The sequence below is a fragment of the Leptinotarsa decemlineata genome, unplaced genomic scaffold (assembly GCF_025532065.1).
Source record: "Leptinotarsa decemlineata unplaced genomic scaffold, Ldec_3_MD MMD2_tig00000199_RagTag_RagTag, whole genome shotgun sequence".
Lineage (NCBI taxonomy): Eukaryota > Metazoa > Arthropoda > Insecta > Coleoptera > Chrysomelidae > Leptinotarsa > Leptinotarsa decemlineata.
In genome coordinates, this window is record NW_027412544.1 from 7,660,664 (window position 1) to 7,677,070 (window position 16,407).

General features: G+C 38.5%; 1 protein-coding gene across 2 annotated transcripts in view; it reads right to left on the reverse strand.

Annotated features, from left to right (window-relative positions):
• Positions 1 to 7,679: 7,679 nt before the first annotated feature.
• The window catches only part of LOC111503497 (sulfotransferase 1E1), a 33,745-nt gene continuing 25,017 nt past the window's right edge, over positions 7,680 to 16,407 (reverse strand). For both annotated transcript variants that reach the window (XM_074172878.1, XM_074172877.1), the window contains 2 exons: positions 15,136 to 15,230; positions 7,680 to 8,066 (listed from right to left, as the gene is read on the reverse strand). In XM_074172878.1, coding sequence (XP_074028979.1) covers positions 7,773 to 8,066; positions 15,136 to 15,230 — 389 coding nt within the window. In that variant the 3' untranslated portion in view covers positions 7,680 to 7,772. The remainder of the gene's footprint in view (positions 8,067 to 15,135; positions 15,231 to 16,407) is intronic.

Here is a 16,407-nt window from a genome sequence, read left to right on the forward strand (position 1 = left end):
AGTCGAAAAAACAGCGAAAAGTTGGGAATTTTGTAAAATTGCCACTTCAAAATTTGTGGACTGTTCAGGACTGTTCTCTTACTTGGGAGAAATTGAACTTTTTTGAAGTTTTCAAACAACTCAGAATTTCAAAGTATGGGATCTCCGAGTTATGCATGTTGGGAAATCCCAACCTTCTCCCGGTTCTTTACGTTTTCTTATCACCTCCCTTCCTTTTCTCTCATTTTTATTTCTTTTATTTTCATTCATGTTTTTACTATTGTTTTTTTCTATCTTCACGGCCCAAAATTTCCCAACTTTTTCCCAAGTCGAAAAAGCAGGGGGGGGAGGCTAACGTTGTGAGACTGGAAAATCTATAGAGGAGGCCATTCCATGATTGTCTCTGGTCTGGATTCCTGGCCATACTGGTCTGGAAGGCAATGAGGCTGCTGACTTCCTTGCAAAGGAGGGTGCTGCAAGCAGCTTCATCAGACCTGAACCTGTCATTGCCATCGCTTTTGGTTTTGCCAAACAAAGATTGAACACCAGCCTCCACATCATGTGGGAGAGATCTCCGATTATCAATTCTTACAATAATTTTTCTGGCCTGAAGATATGAAGCCAGCCACGAAAGAAACTTGTCACGGGAACCCAGTTCACTTAGTTTATTAATTGTAATATGGGTATTGATTGAATCGATAGCTTTCGACAGATCAAAAAATAAGGCACCTACGTACTTTTTCATATGTAATGAAGAATTAATATAATTAAATAACGCAATAGTTGCTCTCTCCTTTGATTTTCCCTGAGGAAAACCATTTTGGTGTTCTGTTATGACATTATGTTTTGAGAGAATGGAAAATTTGACTTAAAATTCCTATCTTGAGGTTAAAAGGAAATTATCCTTTTCCAACTGAAAAATCGATTATGTGGGCTATAATCCCAGATATATGGAGATTTATACTTTTGATCACCTTCCTAGAGAGACAGTCAACACCTTCAGAGTTCACATTTTTAAAGAGCTTAAAGCATCAAATACATCTTCAGGTATAATGGACTTGAAAAAAGGAAATAAAAAATTGCAGATACGTGTGTGAAAATATTGAAAAAAAAAGTTGATATTTGCATTTTTCTGTTATAATTAGATATGTCTAAAAGACAAACCGAGTTTTTTCCCAATCAGAAAATTCTCGTTGCTCGGGCACTCTTATATTTCAAATAAGAATTTCATATTATTTTTGTATTTGTGAACCTGGACTTTTATGTCATCTCCTGAGACTCAATTGAGCTATAACACAATATCACGCATACAAATTTTTAACAAATTTCACCAACATAAAGATTACATTCGGTCAATAAATTTCCAAATGGGTGATTTTAGAAAACCAAAGAAATAATTGTAGGAGGAATATTCCTTTCAATTGATTCAAGGAAATATTATATAGTTAATTCGAAAAAAGTTGTTTATTTCCTGATTAATCATGTGCGCACTGATTATATGATTAAAAATCAATCAGTGATGAAGCGACTATCATATAATTTGAAAAAAAGAATAATTTAAATATTTGTATCAAACGTTTACCGCTTTGAGTATATTTTGCTATCTTAAATATCAAATTAATGAAAAATCTTATCATATTACTTTGAAACTTACTAGAATAACAAAAATATGAGCCTATGTCTCACATTGAGTGAGACGAGTGATAGAACGTATTTGTCTTTATTTGTCTTCATATTCAAGTTATACGACTTATTGCTAAAATAAAAACTACATAACACAATTCCGAAGAGAGAAAAATATACTGAAAAATATTGCAAATATATAATGAAAATGTTTTATTGAATAACTCTTTTTGTAATGAATATATTTTACAATAATGTTTTCGGACATTGCTTATTCGAAGAATTACGCCGTGGGAGCATAATGACATCATTTTGTGTCTTATTTTCGAACAATTAAAATAGTTTTTAATTGAGAATCCGATCGATTCTAGATTGAGGCAGATATTGTTCAATGATTCGAAATAACTATGAAGCATTGTTTTGATACGAATGAACAAAACACATTCGAGTTAAGAAATGTATCATTATATTAATTAAGAAATCCTGTGGAAAGCAGATATTACCAAAACTCAGATGAAACCAATATTTATAATACTTCAGCGGAATCGCCACTACTGAATAGCAGGCCGTAATGACTCGCCCGAGGCGTTAATTTCAGATCAATTAAGTATGAATATGGATATGAGAACAACATTCGATCAAATTATTTGACTATTATGGTATATAAATTGTCTGAAAAATTGATAACATAATAAATGAAGTAGATACAATTTCTATCTACTAAAGTAGATAGAAATACATTTCAGAAGCAGAAACTCTAATAGATTCAACTTGAAAAACCCCAGCCTGAAAATGATTAATACACAAAAAATCACGAATAACAAACAATCTAGTTCCACTCAACCCGTTAAAAAAGTTGATGCTCACCAATTTTTTTTTCAGTTTCCATATATGAAAAGTGAATATGTTCTTGCATTTTTACTGACAAAATTCATTCCAAATTTATACATTGTTTGAAGGTAATTGACAATGTTTCATGGTGAATTTCCAGTCATCACCTGATACTAACAATCGAAACGTCGTGAAGTGACTTAGGTTGAAAACTTTCAACTTTTATTTCATTTTAAGTGTTCAATTTTCAATTTTTTGCTCAATTTTTATTTTATTGTAATTTCATTTAGGGTTTTTCGACTAATATATTAATTTCAATTTTATTTGCGCTTTTACAGATTTCAAACCATATTATATATATTAGACAATGGAAGTCCAAACTAATGAAAATCTCCGTGAAACATCGACAACCACCTTCAAACAAACGTTGAACACCTGGTGACTTATCCAGTCATCACCCGAAAAATATTGTGGATACTAACAATCGAAACGTCGTGAAGTAATTTGGCTTGAAATCTTTTAGTTTTCATTTCATTTTAATTGTTCAATTCTTCGTTAGTCTTCATTTTATTATAATTTTAATTCAGGGTATTTTGCTCAATGTAATCGTTATTTTTAGCTATTCATTTCAATATCATTTGGTCTTTTCAGATTTCAATTCATATTATATCATCATATTAGACAAAAGGATGAGCAATACTCAGTTACCAAAAGAAAGAAATACAAATGCATGGAGTCACCAGCAGGAGCCAGCCGCACATTTGTGGTTTCAGTTAATAGATCTTGTGTTTGTGTAGTAATGACTATTACTGGAGTTTTTTCCCAACACCAAATCGTTATTTTTAGTTTTAATCTTCCTCTTTGAAGATGATCACTTGTTGATCGAAACACGTGTCGAGGTGTTAAAAATAACGATTTGGTGTTGAAGAGGAAGATTAAAACGTTTAATCTTCCTCTTTGAAGATGATCACTTGGTGATCGAAACACGTGTCGAGGTGTTAAAAATAACGATTTGGTGTTGAAGAGGAAGATTAAAATGTTTAATCTTCCTCTTTGAAGATGATCACTTGGTGATCGAAACACGTGTCGAGGTGTTAAAAATAACGATTTGATGTTGGGGAAAAAACTTCAGTAATATTCAGATCTTGTGTTCACAAGAAAACTCACGGAGGCAGCTATAGCTACTTGCGTGACATCCGCGTTCAGGAAATAATACAAATATTGAGGGTATTGAGTGCCTTGATATAGATACCGAAGTTAATAATCGGACATAGTATTCAAGAAAGTGTCAAACCATAGACACGTGTTTAGTGATTTTGAACCATCATCAGTATGGAGCAGCCAAGTGTAAGGATGGGCAACACTTGGTTATCACATTGTTTTTGTACTGGAAATATATGTTATGAAAAAAGTGTTTTAGTGATATATCGAATCGACAATTTCAGCCTGAACCAGCAGGAAAAAAATTATTACTTAAGAGGCTTTGCACCCTGCTGCTACGTCACGTTCTAAAAGTGAAAACTATCCTCTCAATTTCTCAAATGGATCTGGGAATCAAATGATAATTCATTTGGAAAGATAGCTGAATGAGATAATGATATCATTCAGCAAAACTTCAATTCTTTTTTATAAGAAGTGAAAGTAGGGAATGGATTGACCCTGCAGAAGACAAATACTTTGTCACTTCTTTATTTCCAACTCCAGCCCAGAGGAATGTACGTGAAATATTGAATGGTGAATGATAATATTATTAATTAATAATCAATAATTATACTTAATAATTGATAATTATTAATCAATAATTAATAATCAATTAATGATTAATAATTAATAACTAATAATTGATAATTAATAAATAATAAATATCAAATAATAATTAATTATTAATAATAATTAATAAATTAATAATTAATTAACTAATGATTAATAATTAATAATAATTTGTCGTGGAGTTTTCAGCTCCTGGCGAGACGAATAACGTCCGAAAAGAGGATAAAAACGGATAAAAATTCGAGATTTTCTCTTCGAACTCTGTAGACTCTATCCAAACCACTCTGTTGAGATGGTTTTTCCGATTATTGGAGTCCTTGGTGGAATGATGCCCTCCTTAGTCTCGAATCTTAAAATCATACCGGCTTGCCGCACTATGGCAAAAATCTTAGCCGGACAGATGTAGAAAGCTGTCATTCTTAGCTCACCGCGCTTGCTCAGGGCACAGGATCACTTACTCTACGGTAGTGGTCGTTGGTTGATAATGCTGGCGCGCCCTCCCGAATGTATCGGGGCTTCGGGGGATAGGGCCTGACCAGAGCATACTACGGTAAAAATAATAATAATAATAATATTAATAATAATAACTTCATTCACTTAACAGATAGCTATGCGGCATACAAAATATAAATACATTATGAAATAAGTAGTTCATGAACAAGTCAGTAAACGATAAGTACACAAGTACTTGTTTCGTTATAACAATACACATACATGAAATTAAATTTAATTAGGTCTATAACATGAATATGAAAATTATAATAAAATTTTCATATAGCAGTATAAAAAAAGCAATGAGAAAGGAGAATTAAATCGGCGGAATATAACTTAAACTCAGTCGTGAAAGTTGTGTCAAGTTCAGGTAACTGTTTGAAGTCTCAGTTCAGCAATTGTACAAAATATCTGCCATTTTCCAGTACATATAACCTCAGCCTTTTTCTGAACAAATGTTTATCATTATATTTTTTTCTTTTTCAGATTCATTGTTATTCCCCTATTTCAACTTTTCAGATTCATTGTTTTTCCCCTATTTCAACTTTTTTGAGGCTACCTTCAAGGGTGGGGTTGGAAAATCAACACTTGATTCTCCTGCCTGCAGATATTTCTTTTTCCAATAAATTTTCCGAAGTGTAGGCAATATCGTTCATATATAATTTATTACCTCGTACATAACTTCTGGTGTCCGTGTTTTGTCTTTCTACTTTCAAGAATTGATTCAATTTTTTTTCCTGTTCGTGTGATATGAATACTTTTATTCCTTTTAGAGCCCCAGTTTTTTTCATTACTAGAATTTTGGTTATCTGCGAAACAAATTCTATAATACCTTAATTGAACAACTTTTTGTTTTTCCAAGACAGAAAAAATTTCTAATTTCTTCAGTAGTTACGACAGATCCCAGTAATTTGTTGAGTTCTTGACAAAAGGGAAAGAGCCGATTTGGTATAGATGACAGTATAGTAGAGTAGAGTAGATCCAGATCCAGATCCAGAAAGAAATTGAGTATTATGGTGAATATCGATGAGTGTCCAAAAAAACGTACCCGATTGCAAAATGAGTCAAATATCTCTATTACATATTTTTTAATTTTTGAATATAATAAGTGCCACTCTAATCAAGCACACTTGCTATTATGAAGTACAATTGGCATTGGTATATGGTTACAATTGGTAATGGTGGATCCTGCAGGTGCAATCGAGATCCATCGTTAAAAGAAAATGTTTTCCAGTGAGTTAGCTTTTTAATAATTATAGAACATCAAAAGACGAACTGGCGACATAGAAGCCAAGAAAATTCCTATTAGATGATGAAAGACAAGAATCAATATATCAGAGAAGTTAATAATAAAAAATATATAAAATGGAAATTCACAGAAGTTGCTTTCAAATATAAACTGAAAGGGAAAACTCCTTCCAAACGACTACTTTCATATGAACATTGGACCACATAAAAAAAGTCCTTAAATAAAGTCCTTTCGAAGCAATTACTTCCATATGAACATCGAAGTACACGAAAGAAGAAAGTCCTTTCGAAACAATTGATTTCATATTAACGTTGAATTACACAAAAATCACTTGTCCTATTCAGTTTGTACTACATGAATCCATTATGAAATTGATACAGGTATTATTCATAGGAACGCTGTACAATGTAATATTTAAAAGAGTATCGATATAGAGTGCCACTTACATGGAACACCATCATAATCAATGGTGTCCTTTGAAGTTTCGAGTCACCGTTTAAGATAACATCACTTACAAGGCGAATCACTATTTTTTTTATGAGATTACGCCTTCATGCCATCAGAAGAGTTAAATATGCTCTTATCAAAATATTAGTCGGTATACTCACTCTCAAGGTTAGTTAATTCATTTCCAGCCATAGGAATGTTTTATAAATTGGGAAGGGACTATTTTTAGGGGAGAGTAATATTTTAGGATGAAAGTTTTTTTGATTCCCACTTCTCCATCATTGAAAAAAATTACGTGGGAAACCTTCAGAGACGAAGGAAAAAAAATTACTACAATAAAAACTCCTTAGCAGCATATAGGTACATTAGGTACATAGACATTTCTTTCAGATACAGAATGGAAGAAAAAACCCTTTCGACAAAGCTACTTTTATATCAACATTGAATCACATGAAAATCACTTTCTCCCATTCAGTTTGTACTACGTATATTCGTTATGAAATTGAAAAGGATATCGATCATTGGATATGTGATGTGAAATTTCACTTATATAGGAACACTGTCATTCTCAACAGTGTACTTCGTAGTTTCGTAGTTTCATCAAAACCGGATAAAATTTCAAGACCTGAAGAGACAAATCTACACACATTCGTATGAGTTAATCGAATCCCAGAAATTGGACTTCATTTCAAATTGACACAGGAATACTTTCAGAAAAGATCAGTTTCTTGTAAGTGGATACTTTTATCCTTGTGAATCATATCTGTTTCAATTCCATACCAATGTTTGGAAGTAACTTTCTTTATATAAAAAGCTGAAATTAATTTGATTTTGTTATGATCATCATCGACATATCGGTTTCGGAGTACTAGCTCTTTGTCAGTGCCGGGTGAGTCAGTTCCGTTTGAGTATTTCAAACAAGCAGAAGTTTTTTCAACTAGGAGTAAGCTTCGCCTGCAGTTGATTCGGTAGGCTGACCACCTCACCACCTGCAGAAAAAGTCCAGCAGATATCAATTAGCACGTACTCCAGGTTGGGAGTCATAGAACGACGACAGTATGTAAAACGTTTTTTCAAAATCTGCTTTCATCCTTTTCATCAATTTTTAATATCTTCAAATGTCTCAAAAACTCATTCAAGGATATTCTGTATTTTTTCTTTTTCCCAGTTCCGACACATCATCCACTTTCATTTTCTTTTTTATTGGAATTATACTCTAATTCTAATTCTTTCTTGACAAATATGTAATGCAAATCCATTTTCACGGTTTTCAAGATTTTTCAAAAAATCATAAATCAGGTATTATATTTGATATTGGAAAAATAAAAGAGGGATGCAGAAATTATATCAATTAATCAAAATAATTTTCAAATATGTGATTTCATTGATCGTTTCGGAAACGAAGATCACAATCCTTCAAGTTTTCTTCAATCCATTCATCCACTTGCCTTGCCATATCCCCTACAAAATATTCCCTCCATCCACCTAATTTTCCTTTCCGGATGAAAGAGGTATTTTTGGTGGCAATTCCCATCTCTACGAAGTGTTCCAAGTTGACAGATTTGTTTGCTTTGAAGTTTTCAAATTTCAAATGGTCTTCTAATGAATCAATATCTTGCTGGGTGAGATCAACTCCCAAAAAATCAGCAATTTTTCTGAACGATTTTGGTTTATCCTGAAAAATTATAAATAAATGATAATAATAATAATAGTAATAGTAATAATAAAAATAATAATAATCAGTCCTTGAGGGTGGTGGAAGAGTACACGCATGCTATCGGTATGAAATTCGGGATAGACAAATGTGCAATGGTTCATCTCAAAAGAGGACGATGCGGGGACTACGGAGAGGATGTGCAGCTCGTAGATGGAAGCATCCTACACCATCTGGATGCCGGAGAGACGTATACTTACCTCGGGGTGGAACAACGCCACTCACAAGAGGTAACTGCAGTGAAAAACTCTCTCCGCGGCAAGTATCAGCACAAACTTCGACAGATTTGGTCATCGGAACTGTCGGGGAAGAACAAAGTAGCTGCAATAAATATGCTTGATGTTCCAATCTTACTCTACTCGTTTGGAGTAGTGAAGTGGACTCGGGAGGAGCTGTATCAACTCGACGTAAGGACCCGAAAAATGATGCATCTCTATAGGAGTTTCCATCCCAAATCGTCCGTTCCACGGTTGTACTTCCCCCGACAACAGGGAGGTCGTGGACTTTTGAGTTTGAAGTGTCTTCATGACAGAATGGTACTGGATACAGCCTGTAAAGTCGTCAGGAGTTCGGATCCCCTTCTCTGCATGGTCCGTGACTATGAGAGAGCAGGAATTGGAGCATTTCTCGTTCAGCAAAAACTCAGATGAAAGCCGCAGAGATCATCTTACTTCTGCGGAGACACAGGGATAAGCCAATGCATGGGGTCTTCTTCAATAACATTGAAGGCCTGACGTTCGCTTTTCTCAGGTCGAGTGGGCTGAAGTCGGAAACTTGGACTGAAGTCGGAAATTGAGGGGTTCATCATGGCTTGCCAGGATGGTGTCTTCAACACCTTAGTCTACCGCAGTCGCGTGATGGGTATAGAGGTTCCTGACACAAGGTGCAGGGCCTGCCGCGAGGCGTCCGAGACCCTAATGCACTTGCTATCAGCATGTCCGGCATATGCTATCTCGGCCTATATCCATCGACATAACGCGGCCCTAAGAGTGCTATATTACCATCTACGGCACTCTTACGGTATTGAAAAGACACCGGTGTTGCCCTACGCTCCGGGGGATATTGAATCCGTTGTGGGGAACGAGAAGTGCCGAATTTATTGGAACTATTCGTTCCCCACCCTCAGGCTCATACAAGCTAATAAGCCTGATGTAGTCCTTCTCGACCACCAGACCAAAACGATATTTGTCGTTGAGTTTTCAGCTCCTGGCGAGACGAATATCGTCAGAAAAGGGGAAACGGATAAAATATCGATATTTTCTCTTCGAACTCCGCAGACTCTATCCAGATCACTCTGTCAAGATGGTCGTTCTGATTGTTGGAGTCCTTGGTGGAATGATGTCTTCTCTACTCTCGAATCTAAAAATCATACCGGCTTGCCGCACTAAGGCAGAAATCTTAGCCGCACAGATGCAGAAGGCTGTCATTCTTGGCTCACTGCGCTTGCTCAGGGCACATGATTCTCGGGCCCAATGATCACTTACTTATGCATCTGGAGAGAAGGATCACCATCAGTCCTTGAGGGTGATGGAAGAGTACACGCATGCTATCGGTATGAAATGCACTTGCTATCAGCATGTCCAGCATATGCGGTCTCGGCCTATATCCATCGACATAACGCGGCCCTAAGAGTGCTATATTACCATCTACGGCACTCTTACGGTATTGACGAGACACCGGTGTTGCCCTACGCTCCGGGGAATATTGAATACGTTGTGGGAAACGAGAAGTGCCGAATTTACTGGACCTATTCGTTCCCCACCCTCAGGCTCATACAAGCTAAAAAGCCTGATGTAGTCCTTCTCGACCACCATACCAAAACGATATTTGTCGTGGAGTTTTCAGCTCCTGTCGAGACGAATATCGTCAGAAAAGAGGAGGAGAAACGGATAAAATATCGAGATTTTCTCTTCGAACTCCGCAGACTCTATCCAGATCACTCTGTCAAGATGGTCGTTCTGATTATTGAAGTCCTTGGTGGAATGATGTCTTCTCTACTCTCGAATCTCAAAATCATACCGGCTTGCCGCACTAAGACAGAAATCTTAGCCGCACAGATGCAGAAGGCTGTCATTTTTGGCTCACTGCGTTTGCTCAGGGCACATGATTCTCGGACCCAATGATCACTTACCCCACGATGTGGGGAATAGTCATCGGTTGATAATGCTGGCGCGCCCTCCCGAATGTATCGGAGCTTCGGGGGATAGGGCCTGACCAGCGCACACTACGGTGGAAAAAAAAATAATAATAATGACCAAACAGCACTGCCTTGATAGGATACGAATGCTAGTGACTGCTAAGAAGTCACCAGTGAGGCGAGCGAGAAGTATCGCGGAAAACCTTAGGTTCCGCGAGAAACCTTCTCGCTTATTCCAAGAGCCTCCACGTGTTGTGGATAATCCGCCGACCGCTGATCAGGTGGAATCCTGCTGGAAGGATATCTATGAACACCCGCAACCACTCAACTTAGACACTTCAGCCCTAGCGCAGTTCGAAGCTCTCAATAGAGAGCTTCGACAGCCTGAGCCCAATGAACTGCGCAACCCGATAACCCTGGATGACGTTCGAAGGGCCCTTGTTGGTTCCAAGAACTTTGCTGCTCCAGGCCCAGATGGGCTGAACACTTATTGGTGGAAAAAACTACCAAGTACCCACCGCCATCTGGCCAGAGTTTTCAACTCATGGCTGGATGGAGAGCAGCCGATTCCGGATTGGTTTGTCGAGGGGCGGACCGTTCTTATCCCAAAAAGAGGAGATTTGTCGGTTCCTAAGAATTACAGACCGATAACATGGTTGAATTCGTGTTATAAGTTGTTTACAAGCATCTTATACACACGAATACTCACCGCAGTTGACCGAGTGTTCGAACGGATATATGAGCAGAGAGGGTCGAAGAGAGGAGTCGCTGGATGTAAAGAGAACCTGCTCATCGATAGATGTGTAACGCAGGACTCGATACAATATAAGCGTAACCTCTCTATGGCCCGGATCGATTACCGTAGGGCATTAAATATAATTTCGCATGAGCTCATCTTGCATTTGCTCAGATGCCTTGCGGTACCCGACAACATAGTGAGATGCATTGAACAACTGATACCACTTTGGCGAACTCGCTTCACCATAACATCTGGTCAAGCAAGAGTTCAAACAGGGTGGGTCACTTTCAGAAGGGGTGTATTCCAGGGTGATTCCCTCAGCCCCCTTCTATTCTGCATCTCACTATTGCCATTATCCGTTGCGCTCAGAAATACTCGAGGGTATAACTGTGGCACCCCCGGAAACCGGAGGCACAACGTCACCCATCTGTTTTATATGGATGATCTTAAACTTTATGCCTCTGGAGGGAAGGATCTCCATCAGTCCTTGAGGGTGGTGGAAGAGTACACGCATGATATCGGTATGAAATTCGGAATAGACAAATGTGCAATGGTTTATCTCAAAAGAAAACGATGCGGGGACTACGGAGAGGATGTGCAGCTCGTAGATGGAAGCATCCTACGCCATCTGGATGCCGGAGAGATGTATACTTACCTCGGGGTGGAACAACGCCACTCACAAGAGGTAACTGCAGTGAAAAACTCTCTCCGCGGCAAGTATCAGCACAAACTTCGACAGATCTGGTCATCGGAACTGTCAGGGAAGAACAAAGTTGCTGCAACAAATATGCTTGCCGTTCCAATCTTACTCTACTCGTTTGGAGTAGTGAAGTGGACTCGGGAGGAGCTGTATCAACTCGACGTAAAGACCCGAAAAATGATGCATCTCTGTAGGAGTTTGCATCCCAAATCGTCCGTTCTACGGTTGTACTTCCCCCGACAACAGGGAGGCCGTGGACTTTTGAGTTTGGAGTGTCTACATGACAGAATGGTACTGGATACAGCCTGTAAAGTCGTCAGGAGTTCGGATCCCCTTCTCTGCATGGTCCGTGACCATGAGAGAGCAGGAATTGGAGCTTTTCTCCTTAGGGCAGCTGCCCCAGCAGCTGTTGAACTCGGTATAGTTTTCGACTTTGAACCAGGTGACCACAACTCTGTCACCGAGTTGGAACCCGTTCAGCGAAAAGCTCAGATAAAAGCCGCAGAGATCACCTTACTTCTGCGGAGACACACGAATAAGCCAATGCATGGGGTCTTCTTCAATAACATTGTAGACCTTGGCTTATCAAAGCGCCTGACGTTCGCTTTTCTCAGGTCGAGTGGGCTGAAGTCGGAAACTGAGGGGTTCATCATGGCTTGCCAGGATGGTGTCTTCAACACCTTAGTCTACCGCAGTCGCGTGATGGGTATAGAGGTTCCCGACACAAGGTGCAGGGCCTGCCGCGAGGCGCCCGAGACCCTAATGCACTTACTATCAGCATGTCCAGCATATGCGGTCTCGCCCTATATCCATCGACATAACGCGGCCCTAAGAGTGCTATATTACCATCTACGGCACTCTTACGGTATTGACGAGACACCGGTGTTGCCCTACACTCCGGTGAATATTGAATCCGTTGTGGGGAACGAGAAGTGCCGAATTTACTGGTCCTATTCGTTCCCCACCCTCAGGCTCATACAAGATAATAAGCCTGATGTAGTCCTTCTCGACCACCAGACCAAAACGATATTTGTCGTGGAGTTTTCAGCTCCTGGCGAGACGAATATCGTTAGGAAAGAGGAGGAAAAACGGATAAAATATCGAGATTTTCTCTTCGAACTCCGCAGACTCTATCCAGATCACTCTGTCAAGATGGTCGTTCTGATTATTGGAGTCCTTGGTGGAATGATGTCTTCTCTATTCTCGAATCTCAAAATCATACCGGCTTGCCGCACTAAGACAGAAATCTTAGCCGCACAGATGCAGAAGGCTGTCATTCTTGGCTCACTGCGCTTGCTCAGGGCACATGATTCTCGGGCCCAATGATCACTTACTTATGCATTTGGAGAGAAGGATCACCATCAGTCCTTGAGGGTGATGGAAGAGTACACGCATGCTATCGATATGAAATTCGGCATAGAAGAGGCTGACATCTGGAAAATTAACACTGCCATGTAGAGCGGTGTTATTTGCCAGGTGTAGAGCGATTCGAAAAGCGATTGGATGACGATGGGGGCTAAGATCACGTTGGCAAAACAACACGCGTCCTCGTATCCAATGTTTGATGAATTACAAGGCGGCTAGCAGGCCATTCACGCCCGTAGTGCAGTGAATTGCCGCCAAACTACGACGTATCCATCCCATTTTGAGTCAAAGCGTGCTGCTAAACACCAAATAGATATAAGACGAATGCCAGCGGCTACTAAAAAGTATCTAGTGAAACCAGCAAGAAGTATCGCGGAAAATTTCAGGTTTCACGAGGAACCTTCATACTTAATCCAATAGCCTCCGCGTGCTACGGATGATCCATCGGCCTCTGATGGGGTGGAATCCTTCTGGAAGGACATCTTTGAACATCTCTATGAACACCTCCATAGGAGTTTGCATCCCAAATCGTTCGTTACCCCAACAACAGGGAAGCCATGACAGAATGGTACCGGATGGACCCTGTAAAGTCGTCAGAATTCGGATCTATTTAGGGCAGCTGCCTGAGCAAATGGGGAACTCGGTCCAGTTTCCGACATTGAACAGATGATCACAACTCAATCACCGACTTGGAACTCCTTCAGCAGAAGGCCCATATAAAAGCCGCAGAGATCACTTCACTCCTGCGGCATCACAAAGATAAGCCAATGCAGAGACACAAGATGTAGGGCCTGCCGCAAGGCTCCTAAGACCCTGATGCACTTGCTGTCAGCATATCCAGCATTTGCGGTCTCAGCCGCTATCCATCGACATAACGCGTCCCTAAGAGTGCTGTAATACAATTTAGGGCACCTTTACGATATTGACGAGACATCGGTGTTACCATACGCTCCAGGGGTTATTGAATCCGGTGGGAATGAGAATTACCGTATTTATTGGAACTATATATTAGCCACCATCAATCTTATATAAGCCGATGAGCTAATATAAGTTGATAAGCCTGATATAGTCCTTTTTGAATGACAGAGCAAGACGATATTGGTCGTTGATTATATATAAATGTAATGATTTAAGATTCAACATACAGAAAATAGAGGAGTAATAAAAGTATATAAATACATTATTTGCGGTTTTATTTGTAATATCTAATATGGAATTTAAGTTATCAAATTATTACCCGTAGTACAGTGCTGGTTGAAAATATCGCTCATTTTGTAAATTGGTGTTATCGTGAATTCTCGAGGGTGTACGTACAATTCTCTAGTGTATATTTAAGATGAGTCGTTGAAGATCAGTGTATTCTTCTTTGATATTATTTCCAATTGTATTTTCTATCAAAAGTGACAAACTTATCAAGAACTGCTGTAGTCGAAGCAGCTCCAGTGGCATCCAAAACAGAAATGAATCCCAGAAAGTTTTTTTCTGATGCCACTGTATTTGTCTGTTGTAGTAGAGACGAAAAAAACGACGCCTTTTTTGAGAGGTTGGGGCTTATTGGTTGGTGATGCTACTGCGTGTAGTTTTACTTTTTAATTCGACTCATAATTGAGATTTATTTTGGACACATTCTATATTATCCTCCTGAACATAAATCACCACGTCACTTTATTCTAAATCAGAATCATTTCATTAATGTTTTTCTTTTTACCTTGGTTTCCAGCACCGTAGGTAGGCGCCTAGATAGCCTATACGGTAGCTCCGCGCCGGCCCGGCAGGTTAGTGATTGATAGAAAAATGTAATGGTTGATGTAGGTGTTACGTATTTATGATGTAGTTAATTTTGTCAAAATGAAACATAAAAATTGATCAAAGAAATATCACGATCCTCAACGATATTGTTGTTCGGAGAAATCCAAACGGAGACTCAAAAAAACAATTCGTAACCCTTCGCAATCAGTCTATTATGTGCTAGTGATATGATTTTATATTCATAATATAACCCTAACCTCAAATATTCTATGCGAACGGTTAAAAATGGATCTTTTGGTATTTGGTCTTGTGTTATATACAACTACATATTTCAATTCACCTTAATTGTATCTTCGAAGAAGATAAAAAGAAAGTTGTCATCATTTCTTCTCGCCCAAGCCTCTTTGACATGTTCGAAATAAGGTTGGTATAAAACTAAAACAAAAAAATGGAATTTAAATAAAATGTTTGTTAGCAAAAAACAGATGAGACGAAAGTAAATAATTACAATGATAATAGTGATGAAAAATGTTGAATGATATGAAATGGTGCATTGTGCTTACTAGAAAATATTTTGGACCAAAATCGTATATCTTAAAAGTTAATAAATTAGAAGCGAAATAATTGTAAAGCAAATCACACCCCTATAAAATTTTTCAGAGATTCTGAATGAGTTTAGTAAATGAAGTGCCAAAATGTACAAGATGACCAATCGAAATTGTAACAGAGTATTCATCATTTCAAAAAAACGAATAGACTTCGCGATTTTCGATTGGTGGGGGATACTCTTTTCTAATATTTTTGACTCCATCACTTCCACCTCCATCAAGGGTGGTAATCATCTCAACATTTTCAAACAGCATGAAGGAACGGAAAGATAACTTTCGAAAGAGAATATTTCGCAGTCTTTACATTCTAAAATTCGGCCTAATAGTTTCAGGAAATATTATATGTTCAATGTATCAACCTGCGTTCATACAATAAAGAAAATTAGAACTGTAGTATTAAGGGCTAGGTAACTGTGATCGAATGAATTGACTGATTCCAAACCTTTCGCCCCCAACTGCCATGGTCATTTTCAGCAGGAGAGTACTCCTCCAATTGGCTTGAGTGTTGCTGGTTTGACCATGTTTTGTCGATCCTCGTGATTTTCTCCTTTTCGATTGAATTTGTTTCGATATTTGGGAATCTCTATAGCTTCTTGGTTTAGCCTTTTGTAATAATGGTGTGGCGTGATATACGTCTGTTCTTTCAATTTGCATTCCATGGCCTTCTTGTAGTATGTGCTCGGTGGACTTTAATCGCCTATGCAAGAGAATTTTTCATATTTTTTCAAAGGAATATTTGTATATCGAAACACGTGTTGCTTTTTAATAAACTTCCATAGAGAATTTTCAAGTATCAATTCTAGGAACAGAACGACGGTATTGCCATGGAAAGCCCACACAATCCACCAGTTGCCAATATGTTGGAACATTCGAGAAAAAGGGTATCTAGTCGGCTCCACTAGTCCCAGGAGTTGACTTCTCTATATAGACCACAATTGTTATCTAGCTGCATAGCATTCTGTCTGTATCTATAGAGTAGGGAGGGTGAGTGTAGACCCACAGCA